General features: G+C 39.3%; 1 protein-coding gene across 1 annotated transcript; it reads left to right on the plus strand.

Moving 5' to 3' along the window:
- The first annotated feature begins 935 nt into the window (after nt 1-935).
- On the plus strand, nt 936-14,679 carry Sos (Son of sevenless). The gene is made up of 20 exons (XM_043433106.1): nt 936-1,907; nt 3,072-3,335; nt 3,426-3,509; nt 3,745-3,825; nt 5,950-6,099; nt 6,256-6,464; nt 6,574-6,757; nt 7,007-7,253; nt 7,334-7,564; nt 7,761-8,124; nt 8,318-8,510; nt 8,776-9,012; nt 9,142-9,288; nt 9,366-9,548; nt 9,627-9,744; nt 10,177-10,466; nt 10,628-10,856; nt 11,189-11,517; nt 11,636-11,888; nt 12,096-14,679. Exons 1-20 carry the CDS (start codon nt 1,800-1,802, stop codon nt 12,185-12,187), a joined length of 3,993 nt encoding a protein of 1,330 aa, XP_043289041.1. The 5' UTR covers nt 936-1,799; the 3' UTR covers nt 12,188-14,679.
- Nucleotides 14,680-19,118: the final 4,439 nt, after the last annotated feature.

Here is a 19,118-nt window from a genome sequence, read left to right on the forward strand (position 1 = left end):
CGAAAACTTTTCGGAAATGCAGTGCCTCCTAGTTTGGAATACAAAACTACTTCCCGAATAAGTACGCAAACTTGCGGAATTACCGATAGTCGGTCAGAATGCACGCGCATGTTCAAATAGATTCCTGCAATAACCATAGCTGATAAACAGAATTTCCTATAAAATATGCTAAAAACACCAACAATAAATTGATGAGATCTCCCAAAAAATGGCTGTCACAATGTTCTGCTGACCAGAAACAGTTGTCTTTTTATAACTTCATAAAGTTAATCAAATGACTTGAGCTTTGCATGTTTATTGTTAGTCATATTATTTACTACTCGTTCAGTGGTTGCTGGTGTTGTAATTATGATATTTCTGTTACTTATGGCCGTTTTCTCCGACGTTAATCTGAGTTTAAACGCGGTTAATCCTATCTCGAAACTATGTGAAAAAAATTGAACTGAGTTTGAACCGCGTCGGAGAAAATGGCCATCACTGTTTTTTAATCATGTAAATAAAATTACATCCATGTTAACCAAACATTATACATATTTTTTTGGACAATGAATTGAATAAAAATAGTGAATCGTACGGTGGTCTCATCAAATATTTGTTAGAAAATAATTGTAACATTGAATGGTAAATGATTTATTTGCTAATGTGATGGTAAAACTCGTTGTTTGGGAATCTGATAAGGTTATGCAGCCAGACAAAATGATTATTAATTGATAAGCCGCGTTAAATAAATCTTAATCGAAAGAAAATCATTCGGAAATGTTTGGTAGTATAATTAAATGATTGAATATCAATTCGTTCAATTATAATTAATGAAAAACCAGATCAGCTCACGTACATGAGAGCAGAGACTTTTGGTTAGTCATCGAAAAAGTACAACGGTATCACAATAGTTAACTGCTGCAGTGATTAGCGCAACTGCTGCTCAGTGCTGCCTCTGATGGTGCTGCTGCTGCGATGGTCGTACAGTGATGATGTTTCTCGTTTTACGATAGAAGAAAATACGCGATGATGTACCCACCACGCGTAACGTGCAGTATCGATCGAACGCGCGCGCGAGAGAGAGAAACAGAGAAAGAGAGTAGTTGAGCGTAATAATAATGGCATTGCTCACCCTGGTGGCAGTCGGTCGTGCGCGCGGTCTGAAAACAGTGTAATCCTGGAGATACGGGCGATGATCCCGGGTCCTTATTGTCTAAGATACATGAAACGAGAGATAAGCTCCGAGGAATAAGAAAAAAAGGACGGGTCTAACAAACAGAACAAATCGTTATTTTCCGAATAAAAAAAGTGAGTGTCCAGTGAAATGTTTTGCGAAGTGAAAGAAAACGACCGGTTGTACGTCGAAATCGCGTTGTCCTCGAGGATCGCACGTCCTGGATACAAAAGTATTCGTACGTCAACTCGAACCCGGGGATATAATGAACGCGAGTTTTTCTCGACGTAATCGTACACGGAGATATTGTTATTACAGTGTCTACAAGGTGATGGGTAAGATTACGTGCGACGACAGTGTTGCGGAGAAATATGACGAAAACATAGACTTCAATACGAGAAAACGGACGGACAGACGAATTTTACTGTCAAATATATCTATTAATTATAACGACAGTAACAAAAGAGCTTGAAAAGGGATAGGTTGTGTGTAAAGTGGAAAAAATAACGAGAATCACGACGATGCTGCATGGAAGTGCGATGGGGATTCATCGTTGTTTACGCTGTGCGCGTAAATACGAGAAAAACATTTATTCAACAGTCGGTGATTTTGTCAATGTTTAACACTTCGAGGAGCTTTATTAATTATGTTTTCATCACCGGCGTCGGTTGTGGGCGAGCCGTCAGGCTACAACTTTGAGAAAGAGGAGAACGCCGCCAAGTGGAAGGGAGTGTTTGTCAACTCTTTGCGCAAGGTTCGATACGTTTCACCATATTTTTTTAATGCTTTTGTCACTCTTTTCCTTCCTTTGACCCCCCTTTCCCCGTTTCTTCTCTTTGCGGAGCTCGTTCCGCGGGACTTTGACGCGTCATGAGTTTTCGTCGATTTGTCATCGTCTTCGGGGAAAAACGATCGCCAAATTTTCATCGTTCTATGCTCGTCTTTGTATGCGTTCATCTATATATGTATACATCGCGGTCAGAATCGTTTTACGCAAACCGTCATGAAACGAATTGTCTTGGAACGCGATAAACGCTCATATTTATATTTTTTTTTTATATACGTGACATTATATACATGACATATATATCGTTTTTTTTTACAAGCATGTACATTAATAGGAATATACGATATCGAGTATATATAGCACATCTTCGATCAGCTGGGCTGTACTTACGCTTAGTTTTCGTTTTTAAACAACAATAAAATTCTCACATGAAAACATGGAAATGGAATTTGTATCGAAAATTCTTTCGTTCTAAAAATTGTAGAGCTTATCAAAATAAATCATAATAGTACAACACAGAAAAAGTACACAAGAAAATCCATGCTTTTGGAAAATTTATTTTTTCTTTGACGCAGCAGTTTAATTGTATGTGGACTGGTTGATTTGGTACAGAAAATACTTCTGAATTGAGAATCGTTGACTGATACCAGGGAAAATTTGTCACTAGGGCTTGGCTGGCAGATTTTTTTCCCTGTAATATATCATATTCAAGACACATTTCTGTATATTTCGTGTCTCAAAAGAATGGGCCAGTGGAATGAACCCTGGGCTTTCCACTCAGCTGCTCATGGGAACATTTACATCTTATCGTCAACGATTTACTGCCAGGTTGCTCTTTCTTATTTTGTTTCTCGAATGAACTCCCTTTACTCTTCAAATAAGTTTGCTGACAACGGGACAAATGTGCTAGGAAACGGAACATTGTATTAGCATCCTAAGCATTATTACAACTGTCAAAAAAATTTTCACCTAAAATGATCAAAGTAACTGGTCATATCAGAAAGATTTTCAGTTTAAAATCTAGAATGTGCGATCTGAAAATTGAGACTCACAGAAAAATAGTCACTTCACTGATTCTGGTAAACATGCTCTTTCAAAATAAAAAATTTGTTGAAATCGATATTGTTTCAGGTGCTGGGGCAAGTACATCCAAGTCTTGAAGCTCGTCAGGATGCCCTGGACTATGTCGAGAGTTTAATATTAAGAATGCTGGGCATGCTGTGCGGTGATCCACCGCCGCACACACCTCAAGATGTCGAGGAAAGAGTGAAGCACACATTTCCTACTGCCATCTACGAGTGGGCCCTAAAAGATGCCAAGGATGCCTTAGAAAAGGGAAAGAAAAAATCATCACTCGTACTTCCCGTTGATAAGATTCATCAGCTATTGCAAAAAGTATGTGACCGTGCTCAATTTGTTTGAACATACCCTAAACATTGCATTTCTTATCATTAATCATGCTCCATTTGATTGTTTTATTTTCAGGAAGTATTGCAACACAAAATTGACACCCAAGTCAGTTTATTTGTTGTTGGAGTTCTCGAATGCATTTCTGCAGATATTTTAAAGGTTTGTTACCGGTGCATCATATGTGCCACCATTTATTAGAAACTAACTGTGTGTATCAGTAAACTTTTAAGTTCCTTTGTTCAGGAAAGAGTAAGATTGAGTCATTCTTATTGAAAAGTAATTTAATGATGGATTATTAACGTCTACTTTAGCACTCATATCTATGACAATTCTTTCATGAATATTTTCATCATTACTAATGACATTCTCGTCTTCGTTTTCCATGAAATTTCAGTTAGCTGGAAATTATGTCAAGAACATACGCCACGTTGAGATATCCTGCGAAGATATAAGAGTTGCGATGTATGCAGACACGGTAACATATCATTTTTAAAAAGCGTTGAAGCTCGTACTCGTTCGTTTTTGTGCTGCACATGTCGACTAACGTACACATTTTAAAACGAATCGATAAAACAATAAGAAGAAACTTGACGTTCCACGAACGGCTAGATGGCACTGTTTCCGCACTGATCAAAAAAATTATGTTCACCGAAACTAATTTTTTTTCTCAATTAAAATACTTGGAAACAAACAACAAAATTCTTCATTAATCGTCAGTGATTTGGCATTTGACAAACTATAGCTGAACCCATCAAAAGGGGTTCCTCGGATGAATCAATTTTTTTTCTCAGTGCAAAGAAAAATCTGTACTCATCATGACAAAACACGTGTCAAAGATTTTTCCACGGAATACCGTATCTTGGAACGTGACGTTTAATGTACCATATGAAATAGCATAGAGTTTATCACATATAGCTTTATCTAGAATTACCAATTGACGCGTGTGTGGCTTTTATTTGAAAAATCCTTAAGCCATCCTTACTAGCATTAACGTTTGAAACTCAATTCCTAATTGAAATTTCACGCTAATTTCACTGTCGAGCAAATGAACCTTACAAATGAAAAATAAATAGAAATTGGAGCAAGTCTTTTTTTTTGTTCAGTGTCTACTGAATTAATTACTTTTATCGTTCCAATCTCCGTTCAATGCTAGCAACGATCTTGTCAACATACTTGAAAATTTCTTGGCACGATGTTATTTTAAAAAGTGAGTAACTGAAATATTGTCAATCCCGAAGCGGTTAACAGTCATTTTTTTCTTCTAATTCTCGACTGTTCATTGTGAACAAAAACCTTATGACCAACGCAGACTCAGATTGTATTCTGGATCGAGAAAAGTATGAATTTAAAGACGCTTAGAATAGTCACATGGTTAATATTGTGGCTGCATTTGTTTTCTGCTTTATTACATGCTTTCACTAACAATATTACAACACCAACCTCATGTACGCTCTTCGCCCTTGCTGTTTTAGGTGGTACGTACTTGCGAACACCCCGAAAGACTTTTTTTTTATTTATTCATTGTTTTATATCATGCACACCTTGGATCTGTGACGGGTGCTTGTCTCAATGAAAGAAACGCAATATTCGAAAGAATTTCAATGTTTACTGGAGAAAATGCTATTTTTGTCCTAGTTATGTAAATTCGTGACAAGTTGTATTTCAAAATTGCCTAATTCATTATTCTGTGTCGAAAATTATAAGTGTTCCTAAAAATTCTCTGTGATTTTGTCCGAAATGTGCTGCTTGTAGTAGAATTTCGGTTTCATCTTTTCATTTTAATATAGTTTTTCTCATGTTAAAAAATTATCAATATTTTTAGTTAAAATAAGCATGAAACGAATTTTCAAATGTACGCACGAATTTTGAAAATATCATTTTTCACGCACTGACTCATGATCGAAGCACTGCGTTTCATAAGATCGCTTTTGTTCACATATGAAAAACGTTGAATAATATAAAAGTAAAAAAAACAGATAAAATTGTGGAAGAGACTCTTATCAAATGAAAACTGACCGACAGACTTTGTGAAAAATTTGAAAGTACAACTCGGTTTCTTTTTTGGTTTCTAGTCCAAGGCAAATTCTGTCCCAGTATCTTCCACCGTTGAATGTTTCTGGAAACAGTAATTTATCACTTTTTTTCAATTATTTTTGCCGCGACTTAGATAATATTGAAATTTGGAAACAACTGAAACGTTCTTTTGTCAGATTCGAAGTGCTCGATGACAACAAAAGTAAAAATAATTTTTTCTTTTACATCAAATTCGTATGAAAGTTTAGCAACCCCCTTTTTGCTGGACCACTTTCCGAGATTTAACAAATAGTTCGAGAAATCATTAATCAACCTTTTATTCTTTGATTCGTCAGCTGATTTCGCATGATGTAACAGTAAATATTCTTAGAGTAAATTTTCTCTGTTCTATCTATAATTCATAACTGTTGATAAACAATGTTGACACTGATCTAACTCATGTGATAGACTAAATATCATCTTTCAAATCAATATCGTCAGCGTAAATAATCATGAAAAATTCATGTACTATGAAGTGACTCAATTTTGACGTTTTTTTTTCTTCCCTAAAAAATATCGTCGCAAGGCACTGATGGATGTCTTCTACCAAGATGACTGCACGGAAGGACCTCAGAGTAGTTTGGGAGCCGTGGTTTCGCAGACCTACGAGGAATCGGTTCGCGATCTCATACACGACGAACGACATTATCTTCGAGATCTTCACATGATTATAAAAGTAATTTTCAACCGATAGCTTCGAGTCAGTTTATTCAATCATCGATTAAGCATTTTTGATTTTACTTGAAAACTCGGAATAATTGATTTACGAAAGAAAGAATTTCATGTTTCTGAAATGAAAGCCCTTAGAATTGATAATGATACCGTGTTTCAGGTTTTTAGGGAAGAAATCGCTAAACTAGCACCCGATCGAAGTGAGCTCGAGAGTTTATTCAGCAACATAATGGACATTTATGAAGTTACGGTAACGTTGCTAGGTAGCCTCGAAGACATAATGGAAATAACGGAGGAAAAGCAGACGCCAACAGTGGGCTCGTGTTTCGAGGAGTTAGCCGAAGCCGCGGAATTCGACGTGTACATAAAGTACGATTACGCAACATTACAATATCTGAAAATTGCCAGGAAAGAGATTTTCTCTAAAGCTTTAATTGACAAAATAAGGTCTAATTGTCGGTTTAATCGTTTCCCGCAGATACGCGAGAGACATTAATAGTCCTGCTAGTCGAGAAGTTTTGACGAGGTTATTATCCAGGCCCGAAGCCAGTGCTGCACTCCGAGCGGCTGGTCACGGTTTCAGAGAAGCAGTCAAATATTATTTACCGAAACTTTTACTTCAACCCGTTTGGCACTGTTTTCTCTACTTTGATTATATTGAGGTGAGTTTATATCGAGATTTACTTCACACGATATTTCTACAACAAAGTCAAAAACTGAATGATGAGAAGGGAAGTTCATTTTTTTCCAAACTCACACAGACAACAATTCATCGCTCCAAAAACTTACCATACTAAAACGTGCTCGGAGCAAATGCAAAATGTCCCTTGCGTACCCATTCCTTTTGCGGCCATGCGGACGCAACGCATTCAAATTTATAGACAAACGTGAATCGAACGCTTGATTCGCAGGTATTGCACAAAAGGACGCCAAATACGGAGGATGGTGAATCCTTGGAACAAGTCCAAGGTGTACTGACCCCACTGCAAATGGAACTAGTAAAATCAATGGCAAATCTTCCGAAAAAAGACACAGGCTTGAGAATGCAAAGCCGCGCGCGACGTCACGCGGCTCTTGAGAAAACGAGTGAGCTGCAAAAAACCGTCGATGGTTGGGACCAAAGAGACATTGGCCAGTGTTGTAACGAATTCATAAGAGGTAAAAATTCATTTCGAAAGAAGCTGATGAAACGCCATTTTCATGATTTATGAATCGATCTTGTTCTTGGGTCCCATCAGAGGACATGCTGGGAAAAGTAGGTAGCAACGGTCGCAGATTGACGGAAAGGCGAGCTCTTCTTTTCGATGGTTTGCTTGTACTTTGCAAGCCGAGTGGTAGCAAAAGAGTGAGCGTGAGTGTAGCAGCGGTCGGCGTTGGTGGAAGCCATCCGGCACATCAGGGTGAACTCCGACTGAAGGAACGATTTTTCATAAGAAAAGTTGATATCATTGATCGCGAGGACACCGAAGGTAAACAAAAATCTTATTAAATATATTGAAAAATGTTAATAATTTCATAAACAATGAAATCATCGACTGCTCGATCGACAAATCTCATTTTATCAATATTTGTCCCACGATTGTACGAATTTATTGCTGAAGTAAGAAATAAGGAATAAAAAATACTATTTTTCATTGAAAACTGAATCTATGGTGAAATTTGCAGAATTGAAAAATGCTTTTGAAATTGCTCCACGCGATCACCCGAGTGTCACACTTGTGGCCAAATCCGTCGAGGATAAAAACAGTTGGATGGCCGATCTCGTGATGTTGAACACAAAGAGTATGCTCGAAAGAACCCTCGACAGCATATTACTTGATGAAGAGAGAAAACATCCTTTAAGATTGCCGCCACCACATTTGTACAAATTTGCTGAACAAGATTGTCCGGAGAATTTGGTACTTGAAGCTCGTGAAAACGGCGGTGTTCCATTGATAAAAGGTGCAACGTTGGTCAAACTCGTCGAGAGGTTGACTTACCACATTTACGCCGATCCGGCGTTTGTACGAACATTCCTTACTACTTATAGGTAATTATATTTTATTGGAGCGCTTTAACGAATCGAGAAAGAGTCAAGAGAGATGAATTTTTAACAAACCGGTGGCACAGTTACCCGAAAAGATTTCCCTCATAAAAATTCGTTCTACATTTTTTCCAAACGTTCCTTATTCCACTCATAATGCAAAAAATCTAATATCATTTGAATCTTTCTTCTTTTCCAGGAGTTTTTGCTCACCTCAGGAATTGCTGACGTTGCTTATCGATCGATTTGACATCCCTGATCCATCGCTGGTTTATGGCGATGAAGAAAAACCTTCCGGCTGTAAAGCAACAGCTCGGGAAGACTGGAAAAGATACAGAAAGGAATTCTGTCAGCCTGTACAATTTCGAGTTTTGAATGTATTAAGGCATTGGGTAAGTTTTCATTGAAGTGTAAATGAAAATGTTCGTAAATCATCGTTGAACCGAAATTGTTATTGTTTCTCTACTTTTTACTTTGACAAAGTACTTTTGATATTTAGGAAAAAGTGAAATTATTTTTCCACAAAATAAAAAAATTGTATCAGCTGCTCTACGAGTGTAACTACGCTTTTAATCTTCTGCCTTTAGTACGATCCTATTTCGGCTGAAAATAGAAATCGTGAAAAATTGATTAATTATTTTTTACTATTTTGTGCAGGTCGACCATCATTTCTATGATTTCGAACGCGACAGAAATCTTCTCGATAGGCTACAATTGTTCTTGGACACTGTGAACGGTAAATCAATGAGAAAATGGGTGGATTCGGTTATAAAGATTGTGCAAAGAAAATGCGAGCCGTCCGAGCAGAGGCCGATAACATTTAGTTTCGAAAGATCTCCGCCACCAATCGAGTGGCATCTCAAAGTTCCTGAAGAAGAATGGGGAATACTTACGGTAATGATACACTTTTGTTAAATTGAAGGGAGAACTTGAAAATGACTTGGAAGAATTAACAAATTAATTATTGAAATTGTCGTACAATTATATCTTTAAAACGTGATTTTTTTAAATATCAACTTTCAGCTACATCCCATCGAATTCGCAAGGCAGTTGACCTTATTAGAATTCGAACTGTACAGAACGGTTAAACCTTCCGAATTAGTGGAACCCAAAAAAGACAAAGAATTAACATCACCAAATTTACTAAAAATGATCAAGCACACAACAAACGTAAGTTTTTTTTTTTCATCAAATTTTGTGTTTTCACATTCACTTTAACGTAACCTTGACATTTTCTTACCCGACAGTTTACAAGGTGGCTAGAAAAAACGATAGTAGAAGCCGAGAATCTTGACGAGAGGGTAGCCATCGTTTCCCGTGCTATTGAGATTATGATGGTCCTCCAAGACTTGAACAATTTCAACGGCGTCATAGCCATCAGCAGTGCCATGGGATCTGCTTCAGTTTATAGATTGAAATTCACGTTTCAAGTAAATCTCAAATTTTTCTTTCTACCCATGAGATGCCCACGGAAGGAGATTCTATCGAAATATCACTTTTTTCTTTAGCAAATTCCTGCGCGATTGGAGAAATCTCTGGAAGAAGCACGAGAACTGCACAACGATCATTTCCGAAAATACCAAGAAAAATTGCGCTCAATCAATCCACCTTGCGTACCATTTTTTGGTGAGTCTTGCAAATATTTATTTTCAATCATCGCAAGATTGAAAGAAACGTGGTTAGAAGTTATTTAGCGCTCATGAAAATTAACGCGATGACTAAAACACAGAATCGCTGAAGACAACTTTTCGTCCTGTTCGGAAATTGCAATATCGCGTTTCTAGAATAAGCTATTCCAAAGTCGAATCTTCAGAGAGTTTCTTCTCGAAACTACATTTCCTTAGCATATTGCACTGCTACATTTTTCTTTATCTTTGTCCAGCTCCGAAGTTTCGAATTCAAATTGAGAAACTTTCGTCTGAAAAACAAACATAAATTTAAGTTGAATTCTGAACTTTTTTACTGGACAGAAAAATATCCTAAAATACGAATTTTCTCATGACTAGTAAGAAATTTTTCTGGAGTTTTTAAAGAACTTTTGATTGATGAATTTTTTAGGCATGTACCTGACCAATATACTTCACATCGAGGAGGGCAACAAGGACTATTTGTTGGATAGTCCAGAACTAATAAACTTCAGCAAACGACGAAAAGTTGCTGAAATAATCGGAGAAATTCAACAGTACCAAAACCAGCCTTACTGCTTATCGGTTGAGACGAGAATAAGGCACTTTATTGAAAATTTGTCACCGTTCGACCCTAACATGACCGATACCGAAATTGGAAATTATCTATTTCACAAGAGTCTTGAAGTTGAGCCGAGAGGTTGCAGGCAATTACCGCGAGTGGTAACTAATTTGTTGTTTAATTACAAGTTCATAACAATATTTGAACGTTGAAATTAATCTGCCATTTGATCCCAGACGGGTTTCCCTGACCCTAAGTTTTTCGTTGGTATATCTGCATGAATTCTCTTATTGCAAACTGATCTACTATTCTCCCATCGTAGCCGCGAAGGTGGCCGGATCTGAATCTTAAATCACCGGGTATAAAAGCCCGCAGTTTGAGCGGAAAATTACCGGCTCCTTTGCAAGCTGTAGCTTCGAGCGTCCGGCTTCACGATCCAGCTCCAGAAGGGCCCCCACCACCGGACTTACCAGAAACTCCTCCGCACACTTCTCACGCGTCGTCGACCCACAAAGGCGATCATAGCGTATTTGCTCCTGTTCTTTTAGGAGGTTTGTGAACGACAATGTTACGCATACACTTGATCTTCGGATCGAGTTGTCGATAACGTACTCTTAAATTTAAAATTAAATTTTGAACCAAAAAACTTTGTTAGCATTAAATTACCGTAGTCGATCGCAGACTGTTTCATCGCGCATTGAACGATTAGCGATAGAGCAAAAATGCATGGAAAAAAATCGAGGGTCCGCAGCTACGTCAACGTTTTCAGAGACTGCCTTCTCTGCACTCTCAGAACTAAACTTTCTATTATTTTTCAATAAAATCGAAATCAAGAAAGAGTAGCTTTTTTTGAAGAATGCTAACGAGATTTTTCCTTCCACAGGAACAGGCCCACCCCCAGGTTCTCCAGGACCTTTGAGTATGTCAGGGCTTTCCCTGGGATCGCCCAGCAGCAGTCCACAACTCGGTTCCCCCGGTCACATGCCCACTCTGCACCATCAACCCCAAACGATAACACATTTTGGATTTAATTCCAGTACCATCGGTGTAATGGGGGCGCTCACCGGCTTACCATCGTCCAGTGGAAGTCCTGGCGCATCGTTGCCACTACCGCCTTCACCCAGTCATGTGCCTCCGAATCAACCACCGCCACCGCTGCCACCTCGGTCCCACAGAAGGCGCGAAAGTTCCATTAGCGAGTCGCCCCAACAAGTTAGTCAACGAAATTTTCTACCATTTTGTCGAAAAAATTGAGTCAGTGGGTTCTCGACATATTTTTAAGCTGTAAAACGAGTTTTCATAAGTGTTCATGGCTTTTTCTTATGTTTAGGCTCGGCAAGCACCGAACGCTCCAATTCTTCCGCCCCGCGAAGGAACATCTCCTCCGCCGTTACCACCAAGAAGAGACGTACCAGTGAGCCTTCCACCGCGACTTCCAGCCACTCTGAATCCCAGCAACTCAGCATTGTTGGCACGGCGAAATTCCAATCTCGAGAGTTCCGCCTCTAGCACAACGCATCCCCGTAGATATATGTCTTTCAATGGACCAAGTCCTACGAAGCTTCCACCGAACCAACCAAACGGTCAGTTTTCAAAATTCCGTTTACACAGTTTGACAGAAAATTGTTTTCCACTTTACGATTGATGGAATTATTAAAATTGGCGTTCACAGTTGTTCACTTTATCCGAACATCTTTGAACAGTACCTCTGCTTAAAACGATACTTTTTCATATATTCTCTGTCGTGAAATCAGCATTTAAATAAAACTTTTATTTTTATCTTTATTCAGGCTCTGTGACACCAAAATTACCGCCGAAACCGCAGTCAGGAAGACCGACGACTACCATGTTTAATTTCAATGCTCCACCCGGTCCCAGCTAAGCCTCCGCTACTTTCTACCCTTAAATAGAAACGACTCCTCCGCTGTTCGACAAAAAAGAGAAAAAACAAAAAGAATTTGAAAAATTAGTGGGATAAGATCGATGGCGTAGTTCATTCGTCCAAAAGCCAGCCAAATGACTCCGGAGGGAAACCGTGAGTAGCTCGATACTGCGAATGAACGATACATATGTAAATACATTGTTTCGGAGGACAGTTTCCCCTTAGCGAGAAACGTTGTATCTTCTAGCCTAAGTCAAGCAAATTTGCTGAAAAAATCGTACTTTTTGACGTCGAGTTGTGCTCCAAAGTGTAAATATGTACGACGACGAAAAGTTTCAAAGTTTCGACGACCGAGATCCAACCGAAGAATTTATAGACGAGGGAACGTTCGGAAAAAGTTTATCACCGTCACATTCCCCCAAGACAACTCCGCCAGTTTGATCACGTCCCACACGGGACTCAGGCTCGCGGTTATATTTTTTTTTTTGTCAGTCAGAATAATGGGAGACGGAAAGAAACTATTAATTTTCTTTCCCGTAACGATGACGACTGTTGTTGAATTGTAAAATATATTTTTTTAGATATTTTTCGAATAACCAGTAGAATTCGAAGCACGATAGTTTTAAGTAGTTGAACACTATCGTTCCGCAAACAACAGCTGTGAATAATTATTCCAAGAACATTAAACTGATCATTGAAAACGAAAGAGTTGGTGAATAATCAACTGTTCAAAATGTACCCCTCTGAATATTGACAAAAATACGAAATGACGAATTTTCGTGGCACTAATCAATTCGGGTCTGTCGAAGAATTTTTTTTTAACCTGTACCTTAATCATAAATGTTCTAACTGAAACCGTGCACAGTCGACACAGAACGGATCTAAAAATATTTTAAGGGGTTTGCCCCACATAACGAATCATAAAATACGAATATAAGATTGAACTAGCAGGGTGCACGATGAGTTATTTACATTGACGAGAGCTCATCGTTTGAATCATGGAAATACTGAAAAAAAAATCATATATTTTTTAAGTAGAAAACCGAGCGACGTGATTCGAACATTTCACTATGATTTTACTTTCCACTAGATCCATTAATCTTACTTTTTTGACGACACCATTTTATCATGAATTTATTACGAATAAGGAGAGATCAAATTTTGTTTTACTCGGTGCGATTTTTACAAACGTGGACGTAAATAATTATTTTCAATCAAATTACCACTCGATCCCATTCGAACTTTATCTCTCCATCGAATAACTGCAATAATCCGCCAAAAATGAGTTCTTTCATCATTGCTGTCAGCTCGTTCGAGCCACAAACTTCACATTTAGTAAAATATGCACAGATTTAAATCAACTGTCTTCTCGAATTTTCTTGCTGTCCTTCTCCACGATCAACCGGTGTGTGAGCAAAGTGCCGATAATAATAGCGATAAATTTATTTTTTGTGCATTACAATATATCGAAATCCATTGGTCCGAAGAGAGACACGATGGATTTTTAAGACGAGACGTCCATCATGGAAACCGGCCGCAGACAGATTTACAAGTCTCACACTGACAGTTCAAGTGTATGTTAAACCGCGAGCAACGACGAATTCATCAATGTATGAGATAACTACCCTGTAAGAAAGGCCAACGAAAAATACCAGTAGAAAAACGAAAACGTCCATGAATCAATAAGACCCCTTAATTGATAGTATTTTCGAACCGATCATACAACCTCGATTTTTGCCAAGAATCGATACGCGATAAAAACAAAAAGTAGCCAACATATTTTCGCATGAAAATTCAATCTTATCTGGAATGAACTCGATCTCTGACGTTTCTGGTTGTCACAACTCACTCGTTTTTTACCTTTGTTTTTTCTTTGTTTCACGATTTTCCCTTTTATCCCAACTCCCAACACAACTGTGATACACTTTGAATGTGAGTATGCATGCGAAATGAAAAAAAAAGAATACAAACGAAAAGAGTTTCTTGGTTTTAAACAATTGATGATAAAGATAACGCGATGGTGATAGAGATAAAAAAAATGCGTTTTTGATGATGGAAACAATCATGATCATGATGATGCTATTATGATAATGAACATTACAATTATTGCGCGATGTGTTCGCGATTATTATGATGAACGATAAGAATAATGTTGATAATGACAGTAATCGCGACTAGGACTATGACAATGACCTTGACAACAACGATTATGATTTATTACAATGATTATGACCATGATGTTTCAGTTTAACTCATACGATAATAAATAACTCGCTGTGACGAACGAATTGCAGTTGAATACGACTATTATCATTATACATATATTATAAATGGAATCAATAGAGGAGGAACGAATGAATTTATGTACATCATGTATATTATTATAAATATATTCTATCGAATTAGTTATTGTAATGTCGTGTCACCGACAACGGTCACGGCGAGGTAGGGTATTGAAAAATTATGTAAAATAAAAAGTATATTGTGTAGTATTGGGCTTTTATTCATTTAAATCGCTGAAAATTATAGAAAAACTTCAACGAGAGACAGATTACGAAATTATCGTGAAAGATTAACTTTTTTTCTAGTTTAAAACAAACGTATCTTGAAAGTTACAGCTCTTATCAGAAGCTAAGTAACTCTGAAACTATACAATTTTCTGCGGACGAGTTTTTCGAAATTCATGTCAACACATTTCAGAAAATACTGTGCTTTTTAAAACTTGGCCTTATTTTTGCCAAAAAAATAACTTTTTTGTTTGAAGCATCCGCAACCGTGTAGCAACGATTCTAGAAGAAGGGAGTTCAGAGAGTTCGAGGTTCACCCAAAACATAATCAAAATTTTAAATCAATACACGCTTAATTTGCTACTTAATAAATATCTAGGAATCGCATGAAATTTTGAGTTAAATGTTCTACAAAAGCAATCAGTTGTTCATCCACAATTATATTTTAAACTCACACGTCATAGATTTATTTAATAGATTCAAGAATACTCGTGAACAATAAATGTAACAATCATTTTCAGTGCAGTATAACGGTGGAGAGTTTAAAAAAAAATCTATGTTGTCAATAGCCATAATGATTTTCGTGGTATAATATATTTCTGTGGGAGACTATCAACTTTGTTTATTCAACAAAGTTCCATTGCCTGGCAATTTTCGAAAATAGACATCAACACTTTTCGAGAACATGTGTACAATCATTATTTTTGAATATACTAAACAATGTTCGAGAAGAAATTAACATACTTTTCTTCCACAGAACTTCACTGTAGCTGAGAATTTGTATTTCTCGTTCAGATAAATAACAGTGAAAACAATATTCCCCTTTCTCTAACATCTTGATATAAACATTCAATCATTACATACATATATTTACAGGTATATCAATGTAAATTATGAAGAAAAATGATCAGTCGTTATTCTCATCTAACGATTAATAACATTGGTGTGCATTTTTCTATACAAAGGTCTATAAATGTTGAAAATAAGAAAGAATTGTATTTTCCAGTCCTGAGATATTTGACACGAATAACAGTTACATTTAGGCTTTGACCACCTCTCAGAATTTTGTGCATGACCAAGAATGTTTTACTCCAAGCCTGAAAGGTCTATCATTTTTATTTACATTTTTATCCCATTCGAAACTTCATTATCTTATAAAACACTGTGACGTGACATTTTGAGCCACGCCACTCGTACGGTTCCGTGTCGACCAGTGGACCGGATTTACGGTCCTACTTGACCGACGCACGCCGACTCACGGGGCTGGACCGGTCGGAGACTCAACTGGCGTAAAAGCGAAGTATTTTCGTTTGTTTTATTTCACCGTTTGTGATTTAGTTTTCGCGGCGAAAAGTATCTAATATCACCGCGGAATCCGCGAAAACGTGTGAACGTGGTCGAGAAGCCGTCGAGAGAGGAGACTGAGAGAGTTAGAACCTAATAATTGAATTATACCATTGCCGTTTTATTGCATTTTGGCCCATTTCACCCCACGTAGTTGCCCTCGCGCGGGAAAGCGCGCAAGCGTCTCAGCACGGTTAATAAAAATAGCTTTTTTGGTTAAATCGCGTGCTCGAGTGCGGATCCGTATTCCAGGTTTAGTCATCGAAATCTGAGAGTGGGTGTCAAGGACTAGCGCCGGAAAAAGGCCCAATGTCGGTGGCCGCCCGCTAGTCCTCCTACCGTAGCAATCAAGAGTTGCAACCCCACCATCGTATCCTTGGGAACCGCGGTCCGAGTCAAATCGGCGCCTCGTCTAATGGGGTTCGGGTTCGTTTCCGAGTTGGAGGTGCTGAATTTCCTGGTGGTTTAAGAGTGGGCCCACCGTGGATTCAGGGACGCTTGGATTCATGAGGGAGGCCTCCCCTCTTTCCGGAGACGAACGCCGGATGGCCCTAGAGGAAGGCGACCAAGGAACGGTCATTTGGAAGGACCTGTACTCGAGCGCGGGATTTGAGAACCGTATCAGCCGCATCGATCCTCGTTCGCTGGATCGGAGTGGGGATAACATTCCAACGTAATACGCGAAAAACTCCGAAATACCACGTGAGGCGTGAGGATAGGAGAGACAGAGAATAATCCAGTGCTGGGACACGGGCGCGTGGCCCTTCGTGGGGGGTAATGAGTGGTGGGGATAGAGCGAATTCGGGAGCTCTTGCCTACGAACGAGGCGAGGGATCATCAGTCTACGATCGATATCTGGTGCTGTGAGTCGTGCGTAAGTGCCCTTTGGATTACCTGGTTGTTCTTGGCTGATTCGGAGGAACTCTCGGTGAGCTCGTTCCTCTTTCTCTCCATTAATGCGTTCGATCCCGTGATTCTTTAATCATTTATTTGGCGTCCCCTTTGTAGTACTAGTCATTTTGTTTGGCGAACCACGATGCCGTGTTCTTTTGCGACAGTCTCGCGTTCACGCCACGTGGGTATTAATTTTTAGAGTTTGAGGAATCACGGGAGGAGGACAATTGCGACCCAAATCGGCTTTGTTTTTCTTATTGTGCGCTATTTTTCGAGTCATTAATTCCTATTAGTTGTTTTATTATGAGAATTTTAGTGGAACATTACGGCCAATATTACGTCGTAATATCTCAAAGTTTCGTAACTGCGTAACTGCGAACTATCGGGTTCGCCTCAGTCTCTCTCTCAGCGCGCGCTCAAGGCCAGCGTCGTCCTCGCGTGTTTACCTTTTTTTCCTTGCGCTTCGCGCTCGCCGCGCGGGCTCTCCAAGCCGATGTCGTTATCTTATGCTCCGGCGTATTATTTTCTAGATTTTTCGTAGTCGAGAATCCCGAGCGAAACATTATTCCCTCGTCGGGGTTTATTATTTTGCGTGCGATTATTGCGTTATTATATCTTACTTTGTAAATGGAATTCGTCAAGTTGCCTACAAGCCACGACGTACCGCTGCTTACCTATCCGTTTCGGACTACCTCGCAGCGGTGATTCCATATTTTTCTTTATCGGGTTTAATTATTTCGTGTGCGATTATTACGTTGTTATATTTTCCGTTGTAAATGGAATTCGTCAAGTTGCCTACAAGCCACGACGTACCGCTGCTTACCTATCCGTTTCGGACTACCTCGCAGCGGTGATTCCATATTTTTCTTTATCGGGTTTGATTATTTCGGGTGCGATTATTGCGTTATTATATTTTGCCTTGTAAATGGAATCCGTCAAGCTGCCTACACGCCACGACGCACCGCTGCTTACCTATCCGTTTCGGACTACCTCGCAGCGGTGATTCCATACTTTCGCTATCGTGTTTTATTTCTTTCGCGTGCGATTCCTACAGCATTACATTATAATTTTGTTTGTAAATGGAGACGTCGAGTTGCCTACAAGCCACGACGCACCGCTGCTTACCTATCCGTTTCGGACTACCTCGCAGCGGTGATTCCATACTTTCTTTATCGCGATTTATTTCTCTCGCGTGCGATTCCTGCGTCATTCTGTCATAGTAATTTTGTGTAAATGGAGGCGTCAAGTTGCCTGCAAGCCACGACGCGCCGCTGCTTACCTATCCTATTTGGACTACCTCGCAGCGGCGACTCCGAATTTTCTTTAGTGGAACTTCTTTCCTCGCGCACAACTGATTCGGTGGTCGATTTCGTTACTTTATTCTTTTGTTTATCAGTTCGATCGGACCCAATTTTGCTATTACTTCCTGTATTATTGTGGGCGAGCCACGACTACCTCCGACTAATAAACTGCATTTTAAGTCGAAATAACTACGCGTTGAGTATCTCTTTTGACCTTTTATGTTACCTCGTGTTGTTACTCTCACCTTGGGCCAGCCCCTCTACCACTTCGTACCTCAGTTGGAGCTGAGTAGCCGGACCGTCCTCGGTCACCTGTGTCGGGTGGCTCGGAAGGTCGTATTCGGCGAGGTAGGGCGAAAAATAAGTCGGTATTCCGACGGTACCTCGGTACCTGGCGCCCAGCCCGACCTCGCCGGTACGCCTCCACCCGTTAGCGGGTCAGGTGAGTCGAGAAGGGACAGGTTGGACCCTTTGCGGGGAAAAATCTCGTTACAAATGGCGCCCAACGCGGGGCCCGAGAGTAACAACTTGCGTAAACATTTTATTGCGTTCGTACCGTTTCAAATGAAATATTGACGACTTAAGCTGCCGCTGAGAGAGCGATATTTGCGCGTTTTAGTTAAGTTTAGGATATCGTAATTGGACTTGATGGCTGGTCGTAGCGGCTTGAGACCCTGTGGATTTAGTTTAGTATTAAGGGTTCCGTACGATACGGTAATTTTGAGAACAGGCGTAAAGGCCTCAAATCAAACGTAGTTTTAAGTGTAAAATTCTAGTCACCCGCGAATTCATCGCGTTGGACTCGGTTGTCGAGAGAGAGATATTTTTTTTTGGCCTTCTCATTGTTTCGTACCCCATTCCCCGGAGTCTTATCTTACGCCTTAC

The sequence above is a fragment of the Venturia canescens genome, chromosome 1 (genome assembly GCF_019457755.1).
Source record: "Venturia canescens isolate UGA chromosome 1, ASM1945775v1, whole genome shotgun sequence".
Taxonomy (NCBI): domain Eukaryota; kingdom Metazoa; phylum Arthropoda; class Insecta; order Hymenoptera; family Ichneumonidae; genus Venturia; species Venturia canescens.

What these genes read in the sequence shown, in the direction of transcription:
- Sos (XM_043433106.1), top strand. Translation starts at nt 1,800, where the DNA reads ATGTTTTCATCACCGGCGTCGGTTGTGGGCGAGCCGTCAGGCTACAAC. An exon ending in TTCATCAGCTATTGCAAAAA is followed by an intron (nt 3,336 to 3,425) that starts GTATGTGACCGT and finishes TTTTATTTTCAG; the next exon opens with GAAGTATTGCAACACAAAAT. An exon ending in ATCTTCACATGATTATAAAA is followed by an intron (nt 6,100 to 6,255) that starts GTAATTTTCAAC and finishes ACCGTGTTTCAG; the next exon opens with GTTTTTAGGGAAGAAATCGC.